Consider the following 27530-nt stretch of genomic DNA (forward strand, 5'->3'; position numbering starts at 1 on the left):
GCCATGGCTACTACCACCACCCCTTGATGTCCCCTGCTATAGCCCACCACACCTTCACCCCAGCCAACTACTCTCCATTGCCCTTAATGGACATTCTCCGCACACCATCGGGACAAGACTAGGACCTCTAGAAAGTTGAACTAGACATTAATTGCTTATTTTTTATTTTTTTATTTATTTTTCTCTTAAAATTGTTTCTATTGTGGTGACTGTTGTTGGCCAGAGGAGGATGTGCTTTGAGACCCTTTGAGTGTTGGTTCCTCTCAAGGTTTCTTCTTCATGCTCTAGGGAGTTTTTCCTTGCCACTATCACGCTTGGGTTGCTCACAGAGGGCTTGGACATATGTAAAGCTGCTTTGTGAAAACATCTGTTGTAAAAAGCGCTATATAAATAAATTTTGATTATCTGGTCCAGTCACTTACTGCACTGATATCGGTCATAATCCATAATATGTCAGCCAGAGAAACTCAGTGTTGCCTTTTTGGAGCTCCATATGCAGTCCCTCTTATTCTTAACCCTCTCCTATCACCTTTTTTCTTTTCTCATCTCTGTGTCCACATTCTCTTCCTGTGTCTCTCTCTCTCTGAAAGACAGTTTTTTGTAACAGAGCCTTATAAATGGCTGTGGCAGAAAGGGAGCAAGAGAGAAAACAAAAGTGGGGAAGGGAGACAGAGATGGGCAAGACAGTGTGGCAGTCAAAACGGCTGTAGCCAGAGTTGCAGTGCTAACCTAAATTAAAATCTATCAATGATTAAAAGAAGAGCAATTACATAACCCCCTACAATTCTGAATTGATTCATGTACAGACAACTAAAACACACACACACAAAATGAAAATCTGTTGTTTCGCAATCCACCACTGGATTCCCACGACCCATATCATCTCAAATTATCTGATGAACCAGGGAAAAATCACATGCAAAAACAACCAAATGTGAAAACACACAAACACACATGCACATTACAAGAAGCATGACTGGTACATGGACACCCTCCCACACCCCCCCCCACACACACACACACTCACACACAAATACAAATACGAGACAGCAGCAACCACATGATACAGATACCGTAGGACTACCTAAACACTACCTTTTATGTTTGTGTGTGTGTGTGTGTGTGTGTGTGTGTTTGTCTATCCATGTGTTTCTGAACTGAGTTACTACTCCTATCTTATATGTGCACTTTATAAGTGTAGACTGCCAAGCACAATTTGTCAACAACCCTCATCATGAGTCAGAACCACTGACCTGTTATTATTTGGGTGGTGGACCATCATACATAAGACATCACACAACACTGATTTCAAAACAATGTGGGTGTAAATGTTCTTAAACTTTGACCATAGTGTGTGTGCGCCCACACACACTCAGTCTCACTTTGCGTACAGTCCAGTATACAGTCCAATTTTTATCTAATCCAGTGTCCTGCCTTCTGTTGACCAGATATTATTTGGTTAGTGCACTACTCTCAACACAGCATTACCACTGACATGGTACTAGCAGGATAGTGGTGCTGGACTGGCATTAACTGTTGCTGGGGTTTTTACACAGGTCCGTGGCACACATGTCAGTTAAGAGTGGTCATCTACCCAAAAATATCCAGAATGTGGTAAGAAACAGACTATAAATGAAGGGCTAGAGGATGGATAACAGAAATTGTGCATGACAATTGTGCATGGGATGGTTATACTGTACACCTATAAAATGAAACTAAAAGCAATGTTCAGAAGTGGCTGGTGAGTGTATGTTTCTCTATGGACAAAAGTAATTTTCATAACACATTAACAGTGGTAATCTAATAGAATTAGACATCACATTTTAGAATGGATCAGGACTAAACCAATCAGGAGTGGTTTCCCTGGTTCCTATAACACCTATAGTAACACCTTTTTTGAAACCATAACAGCCATGGCTGACAGAAAACTGTGTTCACTGATAATAGCTAATCTACCTTCACTGTCACCACACACTCAGATGTTGAACTGCAGCTAAAACATTAAGTGCTGCTGTCAGTTGAGGTGGCTGCAATGTTTCTCTTCTTTAGTAGATGTTTTTGCAAAAAAATGGTGCACTAGTTAAGAACTGTGGTTGGCCTGCTTCAGTGTTGCTGTGAGAAGAGGAACAATAGTAGGCTCTAACTCTACTGTTTTGTGTATATCTAAACTTCTATGGGATCTGACTGGCCATCATCTACACATATACACACAATATGGCCAGTCTCCATGGAAACAGCATAGAGACTGGCTTGGGTGAGTAGTTACATAATGAGAGCCACACAGATGATTAGTTCTCTCTCATTCTCTCCTGCTTTCATAATTTGTTATTATAAATAAATTTTTATACTTAGGTTAGACAGTATACATATATAGCTTGAGAGTTAAGGGCTTTGGTCAAGGGCCCAACAGTGGCAGGGCTTGAACTGGCAACTATGTGAGGAGAAATCACACACCTTAACCACCAGGCTACCACTGACACCAGACAAGGATTTTGTTTATTGAAATAAGCCACACTTACCATTACCCATTCCCATAATTTTTCTTACAATTCTGCATGTGTGCATGCGTGTGTTCATGTGTGTTTAAAGCATAGTGGCTGGTTGAAGTTTCATCTAAAAGTAATACATCTAATTCTCAGATAATGAGTTCATACATACCCACACATACGTAATCAAGTGTGTTTAACTTAAACAAGTATCCATATGATCAAAGATGTACCCTAAAGGGGGGAAATTTAAAATTGATCCAAAAAGTGATTGAGGTTTAGAGATGTGGCATTATGAAGTTTTCTTATTATGAAAAGGTAGTTTCAAAAATTGGTGTACAAGTCTTTTTGCTGTCTTTCAGAGTTTAGCACTAGTCTAAAATAACGTCAGCACTACAACAAATCAAGTTATAGCTTATCAGATTCTGCTGGTTTCCAGGATGAGTTTCCCTACCTTGTACCCAGACTGTGTGCGAGTTTTCATGAGAGGTGTTGTAGAGCACAGCTCAATGGCCTCTGGCTCATGGAAGATCACCGTGGGCAGTGGGTCCTTACGGAGTGTCAGGACATTGAGTTTGGTCTTCAGCATGTTCTGAAAATGCTGAGAGAAAGAGACAAATTTAGGAGGGAGAGTTATAGAGAGAGAGATTGGGGGTAAAGACAGAGGGTCACTCAGATTTTTTGTCTGACAGTTTCTGAAATCCCAAGACCTTTATCACACATGCACATGCACATACATAGGCATGCAGTGTCATGAAGAGTTTATGAGAGGATGAGAGATGGTGACCTGTAAGATGTTGCATGAACAGCTTGTACCACTTCACCACTGAAGCTGTTCTTTGCTCTTGCCTCAGTCACTTACCAAACACTATTTTTGCAATCCAGTCTAATGTACGTGTAAAAGAACCCTGTGTAACTTTACACACTGTTCAGACATATGAATCAGCTCCTGAATAAGCACAGATGCCAGTAAAAGTTCTTCCAGGAGGCCAATTGGGATTCTAAAAAATTCCACAGCAGCTCTCTTTCTACTGGCCTGCAATACGAAAAACCTTAGAAGAGAAAAGTCTAGAAAATAGTACAGTCACTATTGCAATGCTCTCTCTCAAACACACACACGCACGCACACACACACACACACATACACAATTTACACTGCGTATTTTTGACTGTATTACACAATACTTACAACAACATATTTATTACTTTTTAAAACAGTAAGGTGCTTGACAAAAACCTCCAAGCAAATACCTTTTATCCTCTTTTGTTGGAACAAAAAAGGTTCTGTAAATACCAACAAGGGTCCTTCACATTCTCTATAAGAAGTGCTTAGGCAGGACTGGTACTATCCAGGACTGAGAAAACAGAAACTTATTTCAAGCATTTCCATTATAAAAAGGGGAAAGTTTCAGCTAGAACACAGATAGAGGCCTCTTCATGAAGCAAAAAAGTAAGAGGATAAAATAAAGAGAAGGAAAAGAAGAAAGAAGGGGAACAGGGGAATGAAAGAGAGGAACCAACAGCTACCAACAGGAAGTTCATGGGTTGGAATAAACATGAGCTGAGCCCTAAGTCAGCAACTTACTTACTTGGGCGGAGGGTGGGGGGGTGTTGCATAAAAGGAGAAAAGGAATGAGTGGTTTTTTTTCATGTGCCTGTGTGTGTAAAAGAGTTTGTACACCTCTCTGTGGGAGGGCAAGGTGGTGGAATATAGCTGTATAATATTTTTCCTAAGTTTCATTTGTATTCTCTTACAGGATATAAAACAATCTGCTCCTACACACCATTTTCCAACATAATCAATAGAACAGGGCAAGAGATGAGTTGGGAGGCTACCAACAAAGACTGGAGAAGAAGTGTGTGTGTGTGTGTCTGTGTGTGTGTGTGTGTGTGTGTGTGTGTGTGTGTGTGTGTGTGTGTGTGTGTGTGTGTGTGTGTGAATGAGAGTGAAAGAGAGAAAGAGAAATCTGACCCCATCTTCAGTTTATGGGCCAAAATGAATAGGGAATGGTGAAAGTGACTGTGCCCTGAACTTTCACACAAGGACACTGCCCTCCATCCTTACACTCTCCTGGCCCTAACTAAGCAGTACCTGAAAGGATGCACCACGTATGTGTGTGTGTGTGTGTGTGTGTGTGTGCACATGTGTGTTTGTATGTGTGTGTATACGTGAGTGCGAGTGCAAGAGTGAAAGAATCCAATCAAATAAATACATGGTCTGAGTTTCAAATAAACAGGGACACACAGACATATACTAAAGTCATACACACCTAGATACAGATGGACACATACATAAACACATCTGTGGCTCATAGAACAAAGAGTCACCCATTTAGTTCTGTGTGGATGTGGAAACATTTGTGCATAGTGTGCATGTGAGTAGTATGAAATTCTCAAAATAAATTTGATGATCAGTGAACCATTTACAAAATGTGTGGTAACATCCTGCAGTTGACTCATCCTGTAGTTGGCAGAGGGAGCATGCATATGTGTATCTAACCATGATGGGTTTAACGCATCACAAACAATCTCTATGTACATTCCTAAGAGAGACAGTGAGAGAGCAAGAGAGACAGAGAGAGAGAGAACGTTAACCATGTAACATGCACGCACATGTGAGTGCTGAGCATAAGATGATGTGAATTTTAGTAGGGATGCTAAGAAATACCAAAATTGAAATGAAATTAGCTAAACCTACTTGCAAAAAAACTAAACCTAAGTAATTATCCTTCACAAATGCTTCATATTGCTAGTAAACAAATTATATACGCTTTCTTGAAAAATGCAAAAAATAAAAATAAAAAATGCAAAAAACCCCCCCAAACCTAAGTGATCATATTTGGTGACAGGACACTGTATTTCATTATACTGAGTTCATTAAGATGTGCTTTACTGTACAGCAGCCTGGTGAAGCTACATTGCAAACTTTAGCTTGTATGAGGTCAGCTGTGTTAAAGCCCTAACTCCCAGTACAACACTACCCATCACCTTGGACAATGTGATGTGCCTAAAATGATCAAGCTTGGAAGAGTGTGTCTGTATTTGCAAGGAGGATTCCCTGGGACTGTGTTTGTTTTGCAAACATTAATGTTGCACTTGATAAACTTCCATAAGGCTTGGGTATGTAGGTCGTGCTGTACTGTTATTGGATGGGAGAGGGTATGTACATTTTACAGTGGTTATACAAAAGTGAAGGCAGCAATTCTGGCTTTCAAAAAACTCCAACAAATGACAGACTACTGCTAAACCAAGCTTCTGCTTGCCAACACACAAATAAGTGCAGCCCCCAAAGCTCTACAGTCTTCTAGCCTTACAACCTCACAGTCATAATCCATACAGCCCTACAGCCCTAAGGTGTAGCTATTGAAGGTAAATTACATGCTGTGTTATACCTGCAATTTCCCCAATAAAGTTCATTTATTTGCTCTTTCATTCTTTCTTTCCTTCCTTATTTTATTCATTTCGTTATTTCTTTTCTTCTTTTTTATTTGGCTCTTCATTTCATTCTTTACTTTATTCTTTATTTCACTCTTTTTTTCTTTTTTTTAATTTATTAACCCTATAGTTAATCTTACAATAGATCCTACTTTCACTGCCATAATATTTTATCCATAGATAGAATTTGGAGTAGATGTCATGGTTACGTCACTGACAACTAGCAGAAAAACAGCAGAAACAAGTGAAGAGAAATGGACGAGATCCACAGAATTATGACAAAAATGTCTTGTGCTGTTGGAAGCTAGAATAGGAATGGAAAAACAAATTCAATTTTAAGGAACTTCATTTTAATAGCCATTCTTTGTGGCAAAATACAGATGTTTATAGTTGCAAGCTATTAAACAGATAGATGCTTTACTGTATTAGCCCAAGCTACATTAGCCTTACTACATGAAATATTTATGAGCTCCTCCCACAAAATTTCACCTGTTTAGAATCACAAAAAAAGGTCTATATTGTACATTGTTATATAATTTAAGGTAATAGCTAATTTCTCATAGCCTCACAGCATTTTAATCCTAAAGTGTTTATGACTTTTTAGTTAAACTGATTTTTTTTTCTAACTTACTTTATAAAATGGTAAAAGATTAACTTGGCTGAAGTCTCTTGAAAGTTTATAATGATGTGAATTTCTGCCTAAAATATAAAAGTATATGAAAATATGAAATCATATTGGATAAGGAGTGACATTCCTCCTGTCATCTCGTGAACTTAAAAGTTACTCACTACACTGAACTCAATACAACCTTGGTCCATCCAGTATAAGAAAAAGAAAACTTTGCAGACTGCCTCTGGTCATGAGACCATCATACTTCATCCACAGCTCTGCTGTAAAACCAGAAATCTGCTGAGATAGCAGATTTACCAGGGAGAAAATAATCAAGACCAACATATAAAAGGGTAGTGGTTGAGTAGTAAGGAGAAACCCAGGCGAAGAAGAGTGGAGGCCACACACTTACTTACTACCATTTTTCCACATATAAGCTAATCAGGAAGAGCTTGCTCATGACTTACTTAACACTTATTCATAGGCAGACAGCCATATAGTCATACATACAAACCCTTGCCTAACACAAAGGACAATTAATTCAGTGGACAGTGGATGCTAGGGTTGAAAAAATAAGTTGAAAAACCAGGAGAAAAAAAGACAAAGGCAAAGGACAGTTACCAGTGCTGACATCAGTACTGATCATCACCATGGCAACACACTATAGAGAGATACTGCTGGTTGTCATGGTAGCCACACCACAGACAAAGCAAGCATGCATTCAGAGAAACTGTGAAAAAATCTGTGTATGTGTTTTTGCTTCCTGATCACATAATATGGTGTGCCAATGTGCCTTATAGTGGTTGTGTTATGAGAAGGTTGGTTCAAGCCTCATTTTCAATAAATCAATAGTAAAGACCTGCATGAGCATCATCTGTACTGCTCCAGTTACATAGTACTAACACAGACTGTAAACTGCCACTACATACACAATACGTCAACACAAACCAAAATACCCAAGCATAACTCACACAACTTAAACATCAATGCAGTCTATGTATTTTTAGTCCTTGTATGTGTATCCCTTTATCCTTATCACAAAAAAGTACCAGTTTCTCAGACTTCATAAGTGTCAGCACACTGTACTGTTTTTGGAAGTGTAGTAATGTCACAGTCAGAAACGCTCTTGATCTCACACATGTACACATAAACACTCACTCACACACACTGTCGCACTCTAAACAACCAATAAAATTCCCCAACCACTGACCAAATTCCATCCGGAGTGTAAATATACTGTAGCACTAAACACTCAAAGCAGTCATATTGCAGCCCTGAACAATCAAACTAATCATACAGCATCTATGAACACTCGCAACCTTAGAATACAGCCCTAAACACTCAAATTAGTCATACTGCATCCATGAGCACTCAAGCCAAACAGAAGTGAGCCCAGACTACCAATCTTACTTTGTTTGCGAAAACACCAATCATGCTGCAGCCCTCAGAACATACATCAATCATACTAGAGCCCTGAACACTCAAACCAATCATACAGTAGTACTGGACACTCAAACCGATCACTGCAGCCCTAAACACTCAAACCATTCTGTCAAATTATGTCATTCAAAAAAGGGACTGTCCAACAACGGGAAATCTCAGGCTAACCAATACTAGCCCCTCAAGAAATAGAAAATGCCATCAGCTAACATAACACAGATGCATTAGTGTGGTATAAAAAAAATGACTGAATTGATTTCTTAAAACTCACAGTAACACTTTCATATGTGGTTTGGTTAGAAAGCCACATTCCAAGTGATGCTTCTGATCTGAAAGCTGAGTTGAGAGAGTTCATGTAAAGATATCATTCATTCATGAGTAAAATCTAGTTCCAAAGAGAACACTGTTTACAGATGTGAAGAGAAAATAACACACATTGAACTACATTTATTTCACATTCATTCATAATATCCAAGTCTAGAAGAGAAAGGGCATGTGACTTGACTACAGTACCAAGTCAAGTCAAATTTATTGATGTAGCTCTTTTTTTACAACTGGCAACAAGTGCGTTTACATGCACTTAATAAACAGATTTCTCCAGTCAACTTATTATTCAAGTGGTCATGTAAACAGCATACTCTGATTTCTTAGATCAGAGTGTGGCCTAGAAATCATAAATCAATTAAAGAGACCTGAATTTTTAGCTCAGTAATCTGATTTCTGAGAGCATGTAAACTCTGATTTCCTTAGGATTTTTTAGTCTGTGTATGCACGCAAACGTAACTGGAGCTGTCCCGGGAGCAGTTAGCAGAATTAAAAGCAATGCCCGCGAAATGGCTATCAAACATTTCTGGGGAGAAGCAGAACATGCTTGAGCAAATAAAGAATTTGAATTGTGTACAATTAGTAACCATGGGTGACCATTAGTAACCATAAAAAACAAAGATCCTTTTGCTGGTAAAGAGGGTCCAGGTTTACAAAAGTCACATCATTCCTTGGGAGTACTAGCTAGTTGCAAAGTAGAAATCCAATTATATCCTGACTCATGTAAACCCAGAGTTTTCCCATTATCTGAACACCCAAGAGCATGTAAATGCATTGATTGGATTACTCACAAAATCAGATTTCTGCAGTTATCAGATTATTAAGTGCATGTAAATGCATTCATTGTCACAAAGCAACTTTACAGATGTCGGGGTCTGAGCCCCCAGTGAACAAGTAAAAGGAGACAGTGGCAAGAAAAAGAATTATGGCAATAAACAATCTAAGAGGGAGAGTGAAGGAGAATTAAAAGCTAGTAAATCTTAATTCTGGGAAAAAAACTAGTGCTAAAGAAAAAATGGCTTTGATGCATGTAGTTACAAAGTAGTTATTGATTTAAAGTTTTCTGACACTACAAAGCAGTTCCTCCTCGCTGTTATAATAATCATTGTTCATGACAATAAGCATTTTATTTTGTTGCTTTTTGTACTTACAAGAATGGTTAGAAGGAAGGCAAAGCAATTAAAGAATAATTATGTGGCAATGGTGCACGGCAGAAAGCAACAGAATGATATTTTGATTAATATCGTCACTAATTTAAGAGTATAGCAATAGTCATTAATATAATTTATAAGGGTAATCTACTAAGGGTAATCTAAACTAAAGGTAAACTACCTACTGCAGTCATATAAAAAATATGGTCATATTAAAAGCAAATATTAAAAATGCAATACTAGACTCCAAGTGACAATTTGACTGGCCAAATCACGAAAGTAGATGAAAATTAGCTGGTGAACCTTGTGATTTAAGTCTCGAATCTCGAATCACAACTACAGTTCAGTGTGGTATGAATCAGTACAGCAGAAACCAATCGATTCTCCCAGTCCCTGTCTTAAAACAAGATTCAGCTCATAAAGCTCTTTGTGAGCTGAGGAAGGCATTATAACAGTGCAAACACAAAAACATTAAGTTCCTTGGTGCCAGCCTGACTAGGATTTGGAAGTCATGCTGCTTTGAACAAAATTCACAAGAAGTTACTTAAGTCATGGCAAAAGAAGAACAGACTGACATATGGCTAGCTTACCACACACACACACATTTTCATGTGAGAGTTTTCACACTTTAAAGGAGACATCGCATTGAAATCTAAACCATTTGACCTGGACATGAATAGAGTCTTTACATATGAATGTTAAAGGGAGAGACTATCAAAGGTACACACAAGTTGGACTACAGATATAAAAGTTAAAAGTTCTTCTTGATAAAGAAAACACTAAAAACTATTTTATCATATAGTTAAAACATTTATGAAAATAAAACATAATACATTGATTATTTTTATGGGTAATATCAAGTTAAAAAGTCGATTTTTTATGACTACAATGTATATTAACGCATGATAATGCTATTATTTCGTTGCGCATAACTGAAAATGATAAGTTCGACTCACATAACTAAAACAGTACTTTAAAATGTTTACTACGATATTCAGTTCTTCTGTCGCATTGCCAAGCTCTGTGAGAGGGATTGTGCAAGTTCATTTGGCAAACTGCGCTCTTAACATCTGGAGATTATTAGAACCAGTGGAGACGTGAAGCCGTGAAGCCAGCCGCACTGAACGGTTTGTCCCTCACCCCGGGAGATTAAAATACGTGTCGTTCTTCTACACAAGGTAGAAAAACAGCTGGACAACTATTTCCTGTTCATTGGAATCATAGTTAGGTTCGAAAAAATATAATGTAAACGCAAAAGATTTACAAGAAATACGTCGTTTCACTTAGGAATGCCCAAACGCACAGCTTGTCACCAGATGTGGGGTCAGTTTGTAGTAAAACGCAAGGCCAGCGCAGCAAGTTCTACGCACAACAGGCATCTGAGGCAGTCTTCACTGAGCAAAGGCCAACGCTCCATCCTACGGCCAAGTGGTTGTGCCATTCGCAGATAGGTTATAGCGTTAGTGCAGTGCAAATGTGAAAGTCTTTGCCATATAAATTAGCATCGGATGAATTAAGAAGCAAAAACCATGCATTTGGATTTTTATCTGCTGTAGAACATATACTCTGGTTCAGAGTCTCGAATGGTTGACTTGCAGCTAAACCACAAATAGAAACAAAACGTTAAGCCACTGAGTAAATAGCCAGTTAGCTTGTTGGTTAGCTAGCTACTACGCTAGCTATCAAAGGATATCTCTGTGTCTGCAGGGTCCCGAACTGTAGCTAGCAAAATACGCGACAGTCTCCTAAACATTTCGAACGATAAGTGTGGCCAGGCAGCGAGAAGAGAGATCCTTACCTGCAATCGCTCTGACGCAGGCTGCCACATTTTAGTGAAATAATGGGATTCTCCGTGTGAATTGAACAGCTGGTTTGTGCCTGATGTATGGTCCAGCTAACATCTGCTTGCTGGCTGGCGGCGCTTTTTCGCTTCTTCTCTCCTCCAGCAGTCCCGAGAAAACAGACAGTGAATTCCAATGGTACGCGAAGACGAAGCTCCGCCTGCGAGAATACGCGGAGCTTTTTATCTCCTCCTCCTCGTTGTTTGTTGTCCTTTTCTCGACATGTCCGGTAGAGGGACAGAACCGTTTTGAGACAGGATATTCTTTATTGCATCTAGTAACCTTGTTCTTTATCTAATGACTTGTCGTTTATCAAATGGCGTGATTAGAGATATAATGAATGTTTAATTTGAAGCTAAATTAACATAGGACGCCCTTTACCACAGATGTCATTCGAACAGTGGGCACGCTCAATGTGCGATAAAGTCTCGTTTTGTCCAGTGATTAGTTAATATTTGCTCAGTTTTTAAGTCCACAGATTAAGGTCTACACTGGAGAGTAGATTTTAATACCGCTGTTCTGGTCCTTCATGAGAAATCAGTTTCTGAGCACACTACCACTGTTGGCTGAATATTTTTGAACCACTCTCAGCATAGCAGTAGATTATATGGCCTGGTAAAACTGATAAAACTGATAAAATTATAAGGGTGAGGCAGAACTGACATCTTTGAGAAGCACTTAACTCTTTTGCAGAATAATGCATAATTTTATGCTGTGGTGCTGGAGCTCTTGTATAATACATATAAATGTCATTTAAATGCAGTTTTACTATATTTGACTCTTTTAAATTTACAAATAAATCCATAACTTGTGTATGCTATTTTATGAATTTTTATTTTGTTCCTGTTTTTATTTCCCTTGGGGAAATAAAGGATTTGATTGGAGTGACATTGACATGTATAAAAACTACAGTACTGTTGTGGCTGATAAAATTCTACTAGCAAAACATGCATTACCCTGCTACCATGATATCAGTGACATTGCTGTTTTAAGAACGTTCTGCAACCCAAATAAAATTCAGTCAGCAATGATCAGTGATTAGAAAATGATGACTGAAGAATGGTGACTGTGCATGATTACAGCCTGAATAGCTACAGAGGTCACATTTAAGTGATGCAAATTTTAAAGTGAATGTAGGTACAAGTCAGATGTTAATAATAAAGTGATTTTGGCTTTAGTGTACACATCAAAAGTCAATAAATGCATAAAGATGCCTATATTGTCTTTAAATCATAATGTATGATGTCTTAAAATCTTTAAAATGTAAACAAATCAAATCATAATCACAGCAATGAAACATGTCAAATTATCTTCATAATTGTACAGATGCCACTAAATTTAAAATGTCAAAAAATGAAATCATGTCACAGGGAATTCCGTAAACATTAACCTTTATTAATACATAATCCCACATATATAACCACATGACTATTGTCTTTATCTAATAGAAACAGGGCTCTGGATAGAGGCAGGATTTCAGGGCTGACCTAGGTTCCTTTCATATCCTTTAACCTTAACCATATTAACAGTTAACTTGCTCCCAGATCAGCTCTAAAAGCCAACTTTACCAACACGAACAACAGCAAAAAGATGACAAACAGAAAAAATGATGATAAGATGATGAGGAAGTGAAAGTAGAATAGAGAAGATACTATGGGTGTGATGGGTGGAAAAGAGGACCTTGGGAGGACCAATACATTCGCTAACAGAGAGGAGATTAACTGAAAGAGAGAGACAGGGTACCCTCCATAAATGAAGTACATTCACTGTACAGCATTCAGACCACACTTCTGTATTTGGAAGGGCCACTGGTCATCAAGTTAAAATCAAATCAAATATATTTATATTTCACTTTTTACAACAGATGTTGTCACAAAGCAGCTTTACAAATGTCCAAGTCCAAGCCCCCAGTGAGCAAGCCAAGGGCAACAGTGGCAAAGAAAAACTACATAGAGGATGAGGAAGAAACTTTGAGAGGAACCAAAGGGGACTCAAAGGGGGAGGCATCCTCCTCTGGACATGTTATAATACTTTTACCACGAGCCACTCTCTATGACTAAGTTTAGTCAGAAGGAGAGCACATTCAGCAAATTGGACTGAATTTTCTCATATGTCTGTCTGGTCTCTCACAACAAGGTGATCATTGCAAAAAGAAGTCCCATTTAATTATTTTTTACTGAAGAATATATATATATATATATATATATATATATATATATATATATATATATATACACAGTAACACTGCTATGGTATTAGCTATGTAGCCGTAGTCTGTAGAACCTGTGTTGGTATTTATTTTCAGATAATTTACATTAACTAATCTACTATTGTTTTTGAATTAAACCCTATTTTTTCCCTCTGCTATGTCAGTTAGGTGTCTAAGGAAAAGACAGAAAAGATTGCTGGAAACATTGGAACAAGACTAATGTTCTTGTCAGTTAGAACTACACAGCACTGTTAAAACTAAGTCTACATTAGTGCTAATAGTGCATGAATTCAGGGAAATGAAACAACCAAATATTACTTTTGCATTTAATCCTCTTTTATCATCAATATTATGGCACAGGACTCAAAGAGAACACTAAATAAACAAACATTGTCCAAAAGATTTCAGAAATGAATGCAGTAATCAACACAACTATCCATGCACCACTTATAAGGCAACCTATAGTTGCTTTTTTAATCTGTGTTACAGCCTATCATGCCTGTACTTAAGACTTTTAACTATGAGTATCCTGGAATACTGACACTGCTGCTGCTCTCCCAATTAAAACTTGCCTGACACAATCTGCCTCCCCTCTGTAATCAGTAAGATATAATCTGAAATTCCAAACAAACAATAGTGTCCGCAAATTGGAAATTTAACTCCAGGTATTAATTGATAAAACACTCATTCGAAGCAACATGTACATCTTGATATGAAATAAATACTTTTATGGATTTCAGTGGTAAAATATATCTATCAAATACCAAAATTCATCTAAATTATGTGTTCTTGATTTTATAATGTATCTAAACCATTACTAGGGTAAATACTTAATTGTTGGCACCAGCTAATTTGAAAGGCTGGATTTGAGTATTGCATGTGTGAGTGTATGTGTATGTTTTTTGCATGCGTGCGTGCGTGCGTTTATCCAGTACTTTACAAATCTTTTGTTTTAATTAGGGTGACCAGTGGTTTGTCATCAGGGCTGTAGTCTTCATAGGCAATGGGAGTGGCATCATACATGGCTGGCCGGGACTTCTTCCCAAACCTGAAGGAGACAGAGAATTCTAGAAGCTTCTACCCTAATAACAACATGTAAACTACTGTGTGAAACTATTTCTGTCATGTCAAGAAATTTGTGTGTGTTCTGTTTTAATTATATAATTACCTGATATATGCCATATATTCCACCTGCATGTGCAGTATACCAAATGTTTTCATTAAAGTATGTGTAGTATACCTGGCATGGCGTATGGAAGCAATAGCATTGCTGAAGTCACTGTCAATGCTGCGGCAGTTGTAGAACTCCTGGTAGGCATGGCGAGATGAGGCCTGGTACTCGATACGACTGATACGACAGATCCCCACAATGAGGATGATGAGCATGAGGACGAAGGCCACGCACAGAGCACCAATGATTATGTAGAGGGAGTGGCGAGGCATGTTGGTGAAAGAATCAACCGGGTGAGGCATTTTCCACTGCAGGTCTTGGCACAAGGACATAAGGAGGAGGCATAAGAAACATGGGGGTGTAAAACTGCATGGCAATCTGTTCTAAAGTACATACCATGAATATCACAGCAGTGCAAGTCACCAACACAGCCCAGTTTATACTTCTAAGGATTAGGTCTCTCTGATTAATTACAAACCAGGGCAGAGAGACAGCTGGCTAGGTACACACACACACACACACACACACACACACACAAACACACACACACACACACAAATAACATTACAAATACTACCACTCACACATGCATAGAAGGCTGTTATGAATAAGTGAATAATACATTCTGGTGGCGGTAGCAGATGGTACAATATGGTCAAGCTGCAAGGTAAGAAGTTGAAGGTTAAACTGCAACTTACGGATCTCGCAGTTGCCACCCACCCACCCAGCAGGGCAGTGACAAGTGTAGCCATTGGACCGGTCAGTGCAGGTGCCTCCATGATGACAAGGGTTGCTCTCACATTCATTAATGTCTACCTCACAGTTCACCCCTGCAAAAAGACCAAGGTGTGTGAGAAATTTATGGTATCCACACCAACACTCAGACATACATGCATGTGTATCTACTTACCAGCATATCCTGAAGAACATATACAAGTTGCATTTCTCCTCTCCTCACAATGACCTCCATTCTGGCACTGCAGCTTTACACAAGGGTCTTTATAGATCTCACAGTGTCTTCCTAAATACCCACCCCCACCCACAAATGTCCGCGCACATACACACACACACACACACACACACACACACACCCACACACACACACACACACACCCACACACACACAGAGACACAGACAGATCTTCTCTATAGACAATTATTTTGACACACAAGTAGTATCAGCTTACTCCAAGAAGTAGAGGTAGTAAAAATTGCAATGTAGTACATATGGTTTCCAGAGAAACTTTTTGGATGGAGGTTCTTTAGCAAAAGTGCAAGCAAAGCTGATGAAGGACCTCTGTCTGAATCTTTCTCTCTGTTTTCTTATGATAAATACAGGAAAAGACATACAGATACACACCTGTGTATTGTGGCATGCAAACACACTCATATGCATTGATGAGGTCTCTGCATGTGGCATGGTTTTGACATGGAGCGGAGAGGCATTCATTATATTCCTCTTCACAATACAAACCATGGTAACCTGGGGGGGCATGTGGCAGAGAAAGAGAGAATGTTTGAATGAAGAGCATGTTGTCTTATGACAAGTCTCTTTTTCCACCACAGGGTGGCATTGTTTCTCTGAATCTCTAGGTCATCTCTCAATGGTTACCATCAGTTTTCCCCCACAAGGTCAAGGGCAAAGGAGAGAGACAGCAGTTGTGTCAGTAGTGAAGATAAAACACACATTGTAGATATCAGAGTAAAAAAAGTGTGTGTGAGAGTATGTGTGTGTTTTATGTGATTTCAAATGTTTTTCTTAAAGCCAGTTCAAATAACTCAAACGCAAACAAATGTGTTATGCATGTTTGTTGAATTCAGTGAGGCAGTCTGCCAGACAATGATTCTGATTTGAGGTATAGTAAAATCATATTTGTAAAATAAAATTTTCATTATTAACTGGTGTAAGTGTTAAGATTATCGCTAACAAAAGTTTAATTACGTTGGCCTCCCATGACTCAGTCTAGTGGGTTAGTTAGGTATTAATAGAGCAGTCCATGTCTGAGTGTAGAACAGGACAATCCCATTGGATAGTGAATTTGAATGAATAGATTCTGTTGGATTTTGTTGGGTTTTGCTAAACAGCTGGTGCAGTCACAGTTAGCAGGCTATGATGTCTAAATATGCAGGCAGTAGTTGCCGTGACAACCAGACTCTAGAGAGAACAGGCAGGGTGTAGAAAATGAGCGAGGGATGTTCTCTCACACAGACACACTCTCACAGAACTGCAGTTCACAAGAACTAGTAGGCTGAGAACAACACTTGGGTTTTTGATGATGGCTGTTTTGTGTCTCTTTTGTATCCTTCTGTGCTACAAGGACTCTCACATTCCAAAACCCACAAATAAAACAGCAGCAAAACTGGTCTCAAATCAGCTTTGAGCACAGCCTCACCTGGTACACAAAGGCACCTGTAGCTGGTACCCACGCTACGGCAGACTCCATGTGCACATGGGTTCAGGGCACAGAAGTCTACCAGCTGATCACAGGTGGCACCAGTGAAACCAGCTGGGCAGGTGCAGGTAAAGCCCCGTCCCATAGTGTGCGAGGAACATGTGCCATTATTGTGGCATGGAATAGATACACATGGGTCCACTACCACATCACAGAGACTGCCCTGATAACCTGTCCAGAGAGAAAGGCAGGAGTGAGAAGGTAAAAGAGACAGAGCAAGAGAAAGAAAAAATAATCGTGAATGTGTGAAGGCAGAGCTTTTGCCCCTGTTCCCAGAAACATACAGACCCTGGCAAGCCTCTCTTTCTCAGAAGGCTTCGTAAATATTACCCTGAAACAGGGAAATATATCCCGGGCCTGTGGCTCTGTTTCAGACTGTTTCCTGTAGCAGCGCTTCTCTACTTTAGGCTGATGAAGCTAACCTTGGACAAGGCTGTATTTTAATATCAATAAAAATGGAAGGAAACAAAAGGACCTGAATTCTCTTTGTCTTTCATTGATTTGTTTGTGTTAGTGTCAGCTTGTCTTCTGTAATTATAATTTGATGTTCCCCCTAAGCATCCAAGATGTTTTTCAGTCTTACAGAACAGATGGCAGACTGTCTAAAAGAACCTTTAGAGGGCATCCACATCACAAATGATAAGCCCTTCTTCCTTTTACTCCCACATGCATTGAGCGTGTTCCTTCCTCCCTTTTGTTCTTTCATTTAGCTTCTGCATCAAGAACAGAGTAGGCAACTTTTCATCTAAACAGACAGAACACATTTCAAAGGGGCCACTAATTACTACTATGGTTATTACTGATTAAATGGAAAACAGTATATTTTATTTTATTTATAATTTAGGGGTAATTGTAAAAAAAAAAAAAAAAGACAAATAAGCATTTGCTTATGCATTTGCCTAATATAATGGCAACTGATGACTATTAAATCTGCCAGTATTAACCAGTAATGATTCAACCATAGCTATAGCATTATACTTGTTACAGTTTATAATGAACATTCCATGCTACATAATCTCTCACTTACTCTCATTATATATATATATATATATATATAAAGTATAAGTGATGCTCAGCTTATTATACAATCTGTAAAGACACCAAGACACTTAAATGCCAGTGACATGTCTTTTTTAACATATATCCTAGCTAGCTAACATAATTTCATTAGCTAATAACTTAACTCAAAGGTTTTTTTTCAGTTATTGGGTGACAAGATCTAAATTAGATTACTTAATGTGGTAGCTAGGAATGGTACAAGGGAGCCAATTAGCTCACAATGGCTATCTTGCTATGAACCATTGTTGCTTAGCTAGCTGGCTAGTAGGAAACATTTAATAGCACGCACAAAATATAATTGGACTATGTGATATGAAATCAAAATGTTTTTTGTGGACGGCTGACATTTAAATGTATTGTTATTTTTGCAATCCAAGTATGCAACTGGACGCAATCTGTGGATTGTTTCAGCATTATGTTACCCATAAACCCCCATGTTCGTTCCCAGTCACCAGATTATTAATCCCACCTTTATCTCATTATCCTGTTGTGTCTCTGCATACGTTCATTCAGTCCTTGTGAAGTCTCATTTGCCTGTCTAACGTTTCTGAGCATTTTGGATTATTATCTCATGTTTTCTCTGGTTACTCTGATCCTTGTCTGTATTGTTGGATTACCCTTTTTGCTTGTTCCCCTTCAGATCTGTTTGCCTTATTGGATTAGACAGTTTTAGACAGACATGGACTAGGATTAGCAGTTAGCCAGTCTCCAAAGAAAGTTGAAAAACAGGTATGAGCAACACTAAAACATTAAGAGAAATACTGTAATACTGTAATGTAGGGTTTATCATAGATACTTATCCAAAATGCAGATCATCAAACTCATCTGCAATGAACTCATCTGCTCCTGAGTTCAGGATTGAGATCAAGTTATGGTTCATCTCAGAAAAACGTCTGGTGTGTTTCATAAACAAACAATATACAAATATTTTCATGTGGCTGCCTTGGAGTTGGTTTATTGGCATATTGACATTTTTAATTCCTTTCATAAATGAATAATGATGTATCTATACTGAAAGAAACTACTGTGATCAAAAGTGAGTTCAGTGTTTAACTGACAGGGAGGACCACCTTGCTGGGATATTTACTGATTAAATTAAAACAATCAGAGCATCCGTTCAGTGTCTGCCATCAAGAATATTTAGCTGCTGTCACGATCAGTTCCTCCCAGCTTCCGTGTTTTTCCCCTGAATTCCTGAGTTCCATTCCGTAGTGTCGTTTTCTCCGATCCTCGTTTAATTTTCCACGCCTGTCCCTCGTTTCGAGTCTTAAATTCAAGTATTTAACACCCCCCCCTTTTTTTTTTTTTTTTTTTTTTTTTTTTTTTTTTTTTGCTGTTCATTGATGATTGCGAATGTGTTTGAATGGTTGTATGTTTATTTCTTATGGTTGTGTTGGTTTGTGTTCCGTGTTTCCTAGCGTCTTGTTTTAGCCTGCTTCCCGTTTGCCTTCATTTATCCTAGCCCTTGTCTTGTAATCATACATGTATCCCCGTGCATTCCGTGTTGGCTCATTGACCCTGGACTACGACTACGGTTCTGGATTTTCCCTGAGTAAAGCTCGCTCTTCTCCGCACATGCGTCCGTCTCCCTACCGCTCAACGTTACAGAATGAACAGAAAAAAAAACACGTCTCAAGACAGAGTTTAATTACATGAACTTAAGAAGACTCGAAACGAGGGACCGGTGTGGAAAATTAAACGTGGGTCGGAGAAAACGAAACTACAGAATGGAACTCAGGTACACAAGACAGGGAAAAGCACGGAACACGGATACTGGGAGGGACTGATCGTGACAGCTGCCTTCTTTAGTATTCTTTTAAAAAATAAGCTTAAAGGTGGAGTAAGTCATAAAATAAATACTACTGTTTTCAGGAAATTTCTTAAAATTATTAATTCCATTCATAAGTATTATGTAATAATCGGTTGTCTTTTGATTTTACATGTAGTATATTGGTAACACACACCTGTAAGTAAAAATGATAAAATTGTTTCTTTGATCTTAGTAAGCTATTGGTCTTAACCATCCTAAATAAATATTGACTGGTCCCCACTTCAGTTTTAGTATGGCAACCATGTAATTTAAAGTAATAATTTCTTAGTAAATAAATGTTATCTTGTTGGTTGTAAATATAACTATGTAATGGGGTGTTTGCACTTTAAGCACTGTGGTACAATGAATTAATCAATTAAAAAACATATAGTTAAAAGGTCTAAGCTGTGGTATCATTAAATGAAAAAAAAATTATATAGGTAAGATCAATGCCTTTTATTTTTAGTCATTTGCTATTTGTCTCATTCCCTGCAAGAACTTACATCAACTCATTATCTGTCGTGTGCTCTGTTTCCCAGCATTCGCATGCCAGCAACTTGACACTGATCCACCAATAGCAGCTCCCTTCCCCGTTCAACTTCCCATGATTATTGATTATCGATTCAAGTTTTCTGCTACCATTGCTTTTATAGTCTGCCTGTTTCCCTGTTCTCATTGTGAAGTACTGAGGTATTGCCATGTCTAGTGCATGCATAGTGTGCGTTGTCTTCTGTTCCTGCTTGCCTGTGTACCATCCTGTTTTGTTTTCTGGTCATTGTTTTTGCCTTTGCCATATTTGGTTTGGTTGCTTGTTTGGACGGCTACTTTTTGGCTACTTTTGGGTTTTTGTTTTTTTTTGGTTTCTCCATTTGCCTACTTTCTATGTATTTGTTTTTTGTACTTTGGTTAATGATGCCTACTGCCCACGGCTCTGGAACACCCCTCTCTCAATAAACCTATTGTATTCAATCTTATCTGTAGGGGGGTCTGGCTACTGTCTGTGACATTACAATATTAACAAAGTAATGAACTTAATCATTTCATAGTTAATAAATTATTTTAAAACAATATAATACGTAATTAGTACTTTAACAGTTTATCAGCTGTCACGGAACGCTCGCCTCCCGTGAGTCACGTGGTTCGGCCAGCCACGTGGAGTAGAAGGACTTTCGTTTGTAACCACACCTGCACCTCGTTTTGTCTGTGTGTATTTAAACTCACGTCAGGGTGTGCGGCATGGTTGGTCATTGTAGATGTAATGTCTGAATGTAACGTGTTTATGTTAGATGTATCCTTGCGTCTCGTGTTTGTTTAACGTCAGTCGTTTCTTGTTCATGTTTATCGTTTGTAATGCGTGAGTGTCGCTGTCGTTTATGTTATTAAATGTTCATCCCTGTCGAGGAAGTCTGTGCGTCCTGCTTCGCGCCCTGCGGCACTCGGGCCAACACACGTTACATCAGCAAATGTTGAAGTGTTACTATTTCTGAATACAGAATGATAATGATAATTAGGAATGTGTACTGACCTTTCTCTTGTTCCTGCATTTTGCTTTCTTAAAAAACATTTACATTCTGAGGGCATTCACTTTACTCAGATGAACAATTCAAACCAAGAAAAATCTTCACACCCCAACTGCATTCCCTGCTCCTTTATTAGTCACCCTGAGCCAGCGGGGAGAGTGCAGTATCAGGTGATAGTGTGGCCTGGTTACGCAGAACCATTTGATCAAGTGGGAAGACTTGGGTTTTGAGCATTAATTGGAACAGAGGAGAGCACACTAAAATAGGCAACAGGATGACACAGTTAATGACAAGAGGAAACAGAGGCAGAACCTAAACCAGGGCAAGCCCAAAACCACATGGTATAAACTTCACACTGTTTCATTTTCAGGGATTTTGGAGTGAAGGAAATTGTCAACCCCCAGAAAGCCTGGATAGGCATGTTTATTGTGTGTGTGTCTGTGTTTCTAACCTCTAGACAGTAACAGTAAACAGTGTATATGTGAATATGAATGTGCATGTGTCTACCCTCTGCACAGTAACAGTGGGGGCCTTCCAGCATACTGGTGCAGGTGGCACCATTCCTACAGGGCTCTGAAGCACAGTGATCCACCACAGTCTGACACGTTTCTCCTTCAAATCCTGCAACAACAAAAAAAACATGCACATAGAAACATGCACACACAACCCTCGACACACCCATCAGTTTACTGTCTGAATATAAATCATACTTGTTGAAAGCAAAAGATCCAAACAAATGTCATTCGATTCTTTAGAACTAATTATCACCAACCACCCACTGTAGTCTATCCTTTTCGTGTTAATAAAGCAGCTACAATCAGTCAAAATACCATGTTCATCACATAATACTCTTTAGACACAATCTGACATATGGTCCAGAGTGTGTGTGCGTGTGTGTTTTTTAAAGTCTTTTTACCTGCCTTAACAATATACTAAGACATAGCTCGCAATCATGCCAGTAAACCTCCTACCAAAAAAAAGTGATTTGGCTTCCTCTGGGAAGTCAGGATCATTGAACTGGCAAGCAAGTCTTTCTGTCATCCAACAGTATAATATCAGTTTTTACTTGATCAAACATATCCCTCAGACACACATATATAGTACATACAGGGAGGTAAGGTGTATACAGACACACACACACAGTGGGCAGATACAAGTGTGTGCAGACACACACCTGGTGGGCAGGTACAAGTGTAGTTGTGCTTTTCGTCTCCCTGTCTGAGGTCGGTGCAGTTGCCATTGTTCTCACAGGGCTTCACATTACATGCATCAAACTCCTCACAGAAGATTCCAGTGTATCTATCCTCACACTGACAGTAAAATGTGCTCTGCAACACAATATACAACACACAGTAACCACCCTTACTGCAAAAACCATAAAGTTTTACCTGCTTTACCCTGTGGCACTGAAGTGTAACTCTTTGTATTAGTATCATTGCTATGGGTCAGACTGCACACAAAGTGTCTGTGGGATTCAGTCTGAGCACCAGCACCAGCTTTAGCCCAAACTCTGATTCTGCAGTACAGAGCAGTTCCTTACTATGATTAATTGTATCGTTCCCTTTATCTATTCTTAGTTCCTTTTTGCTCTCTCTTTCTTGCTTACATCACATATTGCTGTATTCCATCCTTTACTGTCCCTGAAAATCAGTTGTACAAGAAAGCCTACAGTTGGCTCGTGAAAAAGAGTGAGTTAAAAATGTTTTTGTGAACTCTTACCACAGAGGGCTTTGTGATGCACTTCCCCCGCCCAGAGCATTGTGGATTACTAAAGGTGCTACCAGGCTCCATGCAGCCACTGGGCTTCATTTTGAGGTGCAGCCGGACAGTGACCTGTGGTCCAGACGGTTTTCCAATGCGCAGCACAGCTACACACACACACACACACACACACACACACACACACACACACACACACACACACACACACACACACACACACACACACACACACAAACAAACAAACAAAGAATTGGAAAGAAAAAAGGGAATATCATAAAGATCAGTACTAAAAATGAGCTAGAGAGAAAAAGCTCAACAGTGGCACACCTCCAATATACTAAAAATGATATGAAAATAAAATGATGTGCCTAAGTCCATGAGTCCATGACTTCATAAAACCTGGACCTGTGATGGAAGCAAATAAAAAATATCTTTTGACATGGAATTAGACTCTGACTAGGCCAGTTGCTCTTAAACTATTGTAATATTTATTTTCATATTGGATTAAATGTCTGAAATTGAGCCACAAAATTACATTGGTATCAGTTTAGTACCAATAACAAAACAAAACAAAAAAATAAATTCAGTTCATTTTATTTCAATTAACATTTTGCACAGTGCTTTTATACAAACACAAACACTTTGTTTAATGTGTAAACACAATCCAATTTTACAGAAATAAAGAATTTATAAAGAGTTAACTAGTGCACCGTTTAGTTATAACTTAATGTTGTTATTTCAGAATAGAACAATATTATCAAATAATAGACAACTTGATGGGATACACAGGGGAACTGGGAGTACACAAGCACAAGGTTAACAAACTCGCTCAGGCTAAGAACAGGGATAAACACAAAAACCTAAGGGCTACTAAGCTAACAGGGGGATACAGGCTAACAGAGACAAGGCAAAAGAAGCTAAACAAGACCAAGTACAAATCAGAGTAAGCACTAAAAACACTGACCCATAAGGAACCCAATTTCATTCTTACAACATGGCCCATATATAGGCCATCTTGTTTGGTAGGGAGGAGCCAGTAATGAGACAGCATTTGTTTGAGAGAACAATTGTCAATCACTTCCCCATCCATCACTCTCATTCACACTCAGTGGAATATACTGATATAACTAAGCACAATCCTCAATCAGCAAAACACATCCACAATAAAATACATCTGATTAAAATATTTTAAGGTTTAATTTAATATCACTTGCTCATAAAGTTTGTCTAATGACAGCTGGTAGATTCCAGAGTAGGTGCAGCAGGTTAGCCAAGACTGTGGAAAAGTCAGAAGTGACTTGGAAGCACCTTAAACTTTGTCAAGCCAACATAAGTAGATGCGTAGGTTGGTGATGAAATGTTGGGTTGGATTGCCAAAGCTGGCAAAACATATTTAAATAGCTGTAGACTTTATTCACTGTCTGTTTTGATTGATTTTTGTGCTTTCATAGGTTCAGGGGTATAACAATGACTGTAGGATGGTTCTTTATGTTGATTGACAAGGGACTATGGGGCAGTTGAGGTTGAGAGGCATTTGCTGTGGGATAGTTAGGGAAGAGGACCATTTGGCTGAGGCAGGATACGTTTTGTTACACAACTACTGGAGGTGGAGTTTTTGAAGTCGAGGAGCATTTAGCAATGGGACAAGTTTTGGTTGAGTGATATATGACCATAAAATGTTTTTTGTGCCTGGGGCAAATGTCTGGAGCAGCTGAGGCTGGGGTACATTTTGCTGTGGGGGATATATGGCTAGGGTATTAAAACATTTATGGCTGTAAGGCCTTTTCAATGAAGGGATAGATGATATTAGATATTTGGTTCTTGGGATTAGTTGTGGGGCATTAGGCTGTGGGCATTGTTTTGTCTGAGGGATTTGGCAGTCAATATACTTGGTGTTGTGTGGCATTTTGGGGGTGTTTGTTCAGGTTTGAGGTTTGTCTGAATGTGAAATGTATGACTGAGGAGTGTTTGGCTGTAGGGGTTACTTTTGGTTGAATGTCAATTGTTTACAAGGCTGAAGTGGTAGTTAGGTATTTGTTTTGAGGACATTTTGGATTGAAGGACACAGCTGTGGTATGGTTGACTTCAAAGTATATTGTTTAGTGTATATATCATTATTAGTATTGTGGTTAACATACATCAGGGCAAAGTCCCTGTGAAGTTAAGAATGTTTATTGACTCTGTATGCCTTTAAGAGAAGTGATGCACCTTTGCTTGGACACCTGCATATCCTCCGGATACTTTACAGCTGCACTGTGGAAAACATTCTTGTTTATATCCCTTGAGAGTTCTATTTAAGCATTTTGAAAGCTTTGAGTTTGACTTTTGTTATGTTTGTCCATTTGTGTTTCCAATAAATGCCAAGGCTCGTGCCTGTGTCTTGCATCGTACCTTGTTACAGAATAACCAACCAACCTTAAGGATGCAGCACATCTTATTAGAGAGGGGCAGCATTTTGGAAGAACATGCCAGATGATATGGAGCAGCCTCATGAGGCATAAAGGCTCACTGCACATTGTCTGGCAGACATGCTGGACCAGTTATCTACCAGAGGCCTGGGAGCCTGAGAGTCCTGTTTGGGGGTCAAAGCCCCTAGTTCTCCGATTACTAATGGAACCACTGTTGCATTTACCTTTCACATCTTTTCAAGCTCTTTTCTCAGCCCTTGGTTTTTCTCAAGCTTTTCATGTTCCTTGTTTCTGATGTAACTCTCATTAGAGATTGCTATCAATATGGCCGTCTTCTGCTGTTTGCACTATTATGTCTTGTTGATAGTTTTCACTACTACTAGGTCTGGTTGGTTAGCTATTACCATTTTGTCTGTGTCCCACAGAAACTTAACATGGACATTCTCCACAACCTTTGGGGGTGTATCCCACTTCAGCCTTGGAACTTTGAGCATATACTCAGCACACATGTTTCTGTATACTTTGCCAGCCTCTTGGTTATGGTGTTCCCTGTATGCTCTGCCTGCTAGCATCTTGCATCCTGCTGTTATGTGCTGCATTGTTTCAGGGACATCTTTGCACAGTCTGCATCTGGGGTCCTGTCTGGTCTGTAGATCCCTGACTCTATTGATGTTGTTTCATAGCTTGTTCCTGTACTGCCATGATTAGTGCCTCTGTACTGTCTTTCAATCCAGCCTTCTCCAGCAATTGGTAGGATTTCTCCATATCAGCCAATTCCACTATTTGCCGGTGGAATATAATGGGCAGGGGTTTATGTTCCAATGATAGTTCCTGTTCCTTTTCATTCTTTTAATCCTCCTCATCCCCCTCGGGGAATTCTAAAATGAAGTTATTCTGAATTCAAAACACAACATGGTAAGAAAATTGTGTTGCTCCCAGGACCTCTGTCTTCCCTGAAAAAACAAAATGCACTTAATGATGGGAAGCCTTTTGTTTTGCCCTCACTTATGGCAACCCCAAGTGAGTATGATGGGGAGGACAAGTCAGTTGGGAGATTTATTATGCAGTGCCGCATATACTTTGGGAACCTGACTTGCGCCAATCCCCCCGAACTAGCTAAGTGTTGTTTACGAATACATTTCTTCAGGGTAAAGCACTAGAGTGGGCTGAAATAATACTCCAGCACAGAACTCAAGAGGCAAGGACAGTGGAAGGGTTCTTCCAGCTGTTAACAGCAAGATTTGCTGCAACCCCACTGAACCAGTCTCCTGTAGCTACTACCCTCTCAGTCACCCAGCCAGCCCCTGCCTCTGGCATGGAAGATGCCGCCAGCCAGCCCCTGCCTCTGGCATGGAAGACGCTGCCCATCCAGCCCCTGCCTCCGATGCGAGAGACACCGCCTGTCCTGATCCAGCTCCTGTCCCCGGTACGAGAGATGCTGCCCATCCTGATCCAGTTCCTGCTCCTGTTCCCAGCATAGAAGATGCCACCCGTCCTGCTCCTGATTTAACCTGTTCCTGTTTCCTGTATCAGGCCTCTTCCTGTAGCTGTGCTCCCGGACCCGTCACTGACTGTGAATCCGGACCTCCCTAAAGCACCGCTGACCACCAAGGCCATGCCTCCAGACCTCCCTGCAGCACCGCTGATCACCAAAGCCATGCACCCAGACCTCCCTGCAGCTCCAGCGTAGCCATGTCCGCGGACCTCCTGGGCCTGCCGTTGACTGAAGTAGCTGGTCCCCTGGTACTTCTTGGCCCATTGTTTCGCCGGGGATCGTCGCCCTGTCAGTTCCTGTTTCTGGAGTGGATGAAGCCACTCTGCCTGTCCCCGTGCCACAAACCAGCCCTGTCCCCATGCAACATGCCAGGCCTGTCCCTGTGCCTTGTGCCAG

General features: G+C 39.6%; 2 protein-coding genes across 3 annotated transcripts in view; both read right to left on the reverse strand.

Moving 5' to 3' along the window:
- pid1 (phosphotyrosine interaction domain containing 1) overlaps nt 1–11424 on the reverse strand; it is a 19903-nt gene extending 8479 nt beyond the window's left edge. For both annotated transcript variants that reach the window (XR_014124152.1, XM_027014493.3), the window contains exons 1-2: nt 11245–11424; nt 2941–3087 (exon numbers count right to left, since the gene is read on the reverse strand). Coding sequence is in view for 1 of the 2 variants with exons in the window: in XM_027014493.3 (XP_026870294.2) it covers nt 2941–3087; nt 11245–11274 (177 nt within the window). In the remaining variant the exon portion in view is untranslated. The remainder of the gene's footprint in view (nt 1–2940; nt 3088–11244) is intronic.
- Nucleotides 11425–12661: 1237 nt separating this feature from the next.
- Nucleotides 12662–27530, reverse strand: part of dner (delta/notch-like EGF repeat containing) — a 46311-nt gene continuing 31442 nt past the window's right edge. Inside the window, exons 5-13 of the mRNA XM_035525579.2 lie at nt 23229–23377; nt 22684–22837; nt 22017–22130; nt 17061–17291; nt 16028–16150; nt 15578–15688; nt 15366–15497; nt 14737–14983; nt 12662–14544 (exon numbers count right to left, since the gene is read on the reverse strand). Coding sequence (XP_035381472.1) covers nt 14433–14544; nt 14737–14983; nt 15366–15497; nt 15578–15688; nt 16028–16150; nt 17061–17291; nt 22017–22130; nt 22684–22837; nt 23229–23377 — 1373 coding nt within the window. The 3' untranslated portion in view covers nt 12662–14432. The remainder of the gene's footprint in view (nt 14545–14736; nt 14984–15365; nt 15498–15577; nt 15689–16027; nt 16151–17060; nt 17292–22016; nt 22131–22683; nt 22838–23228; nt 23378–27530) is intronic.

This window comes from Electrophorus electricus, chromosome 6 (assembly GCF_041902795.1).
Source record: "Electrophorus electricus isolate QZ-2024a chromosome 6, ASM4190279v1, whole genome shotgun sequence".
In the NCBI taxonomy this organism is placed as follows: Eukaryota; Metazoa; Chordata; class Actinopteri; order Gymnotiformes; family Gymnotidae; genus Electrophorus; species Electrophorus electricus.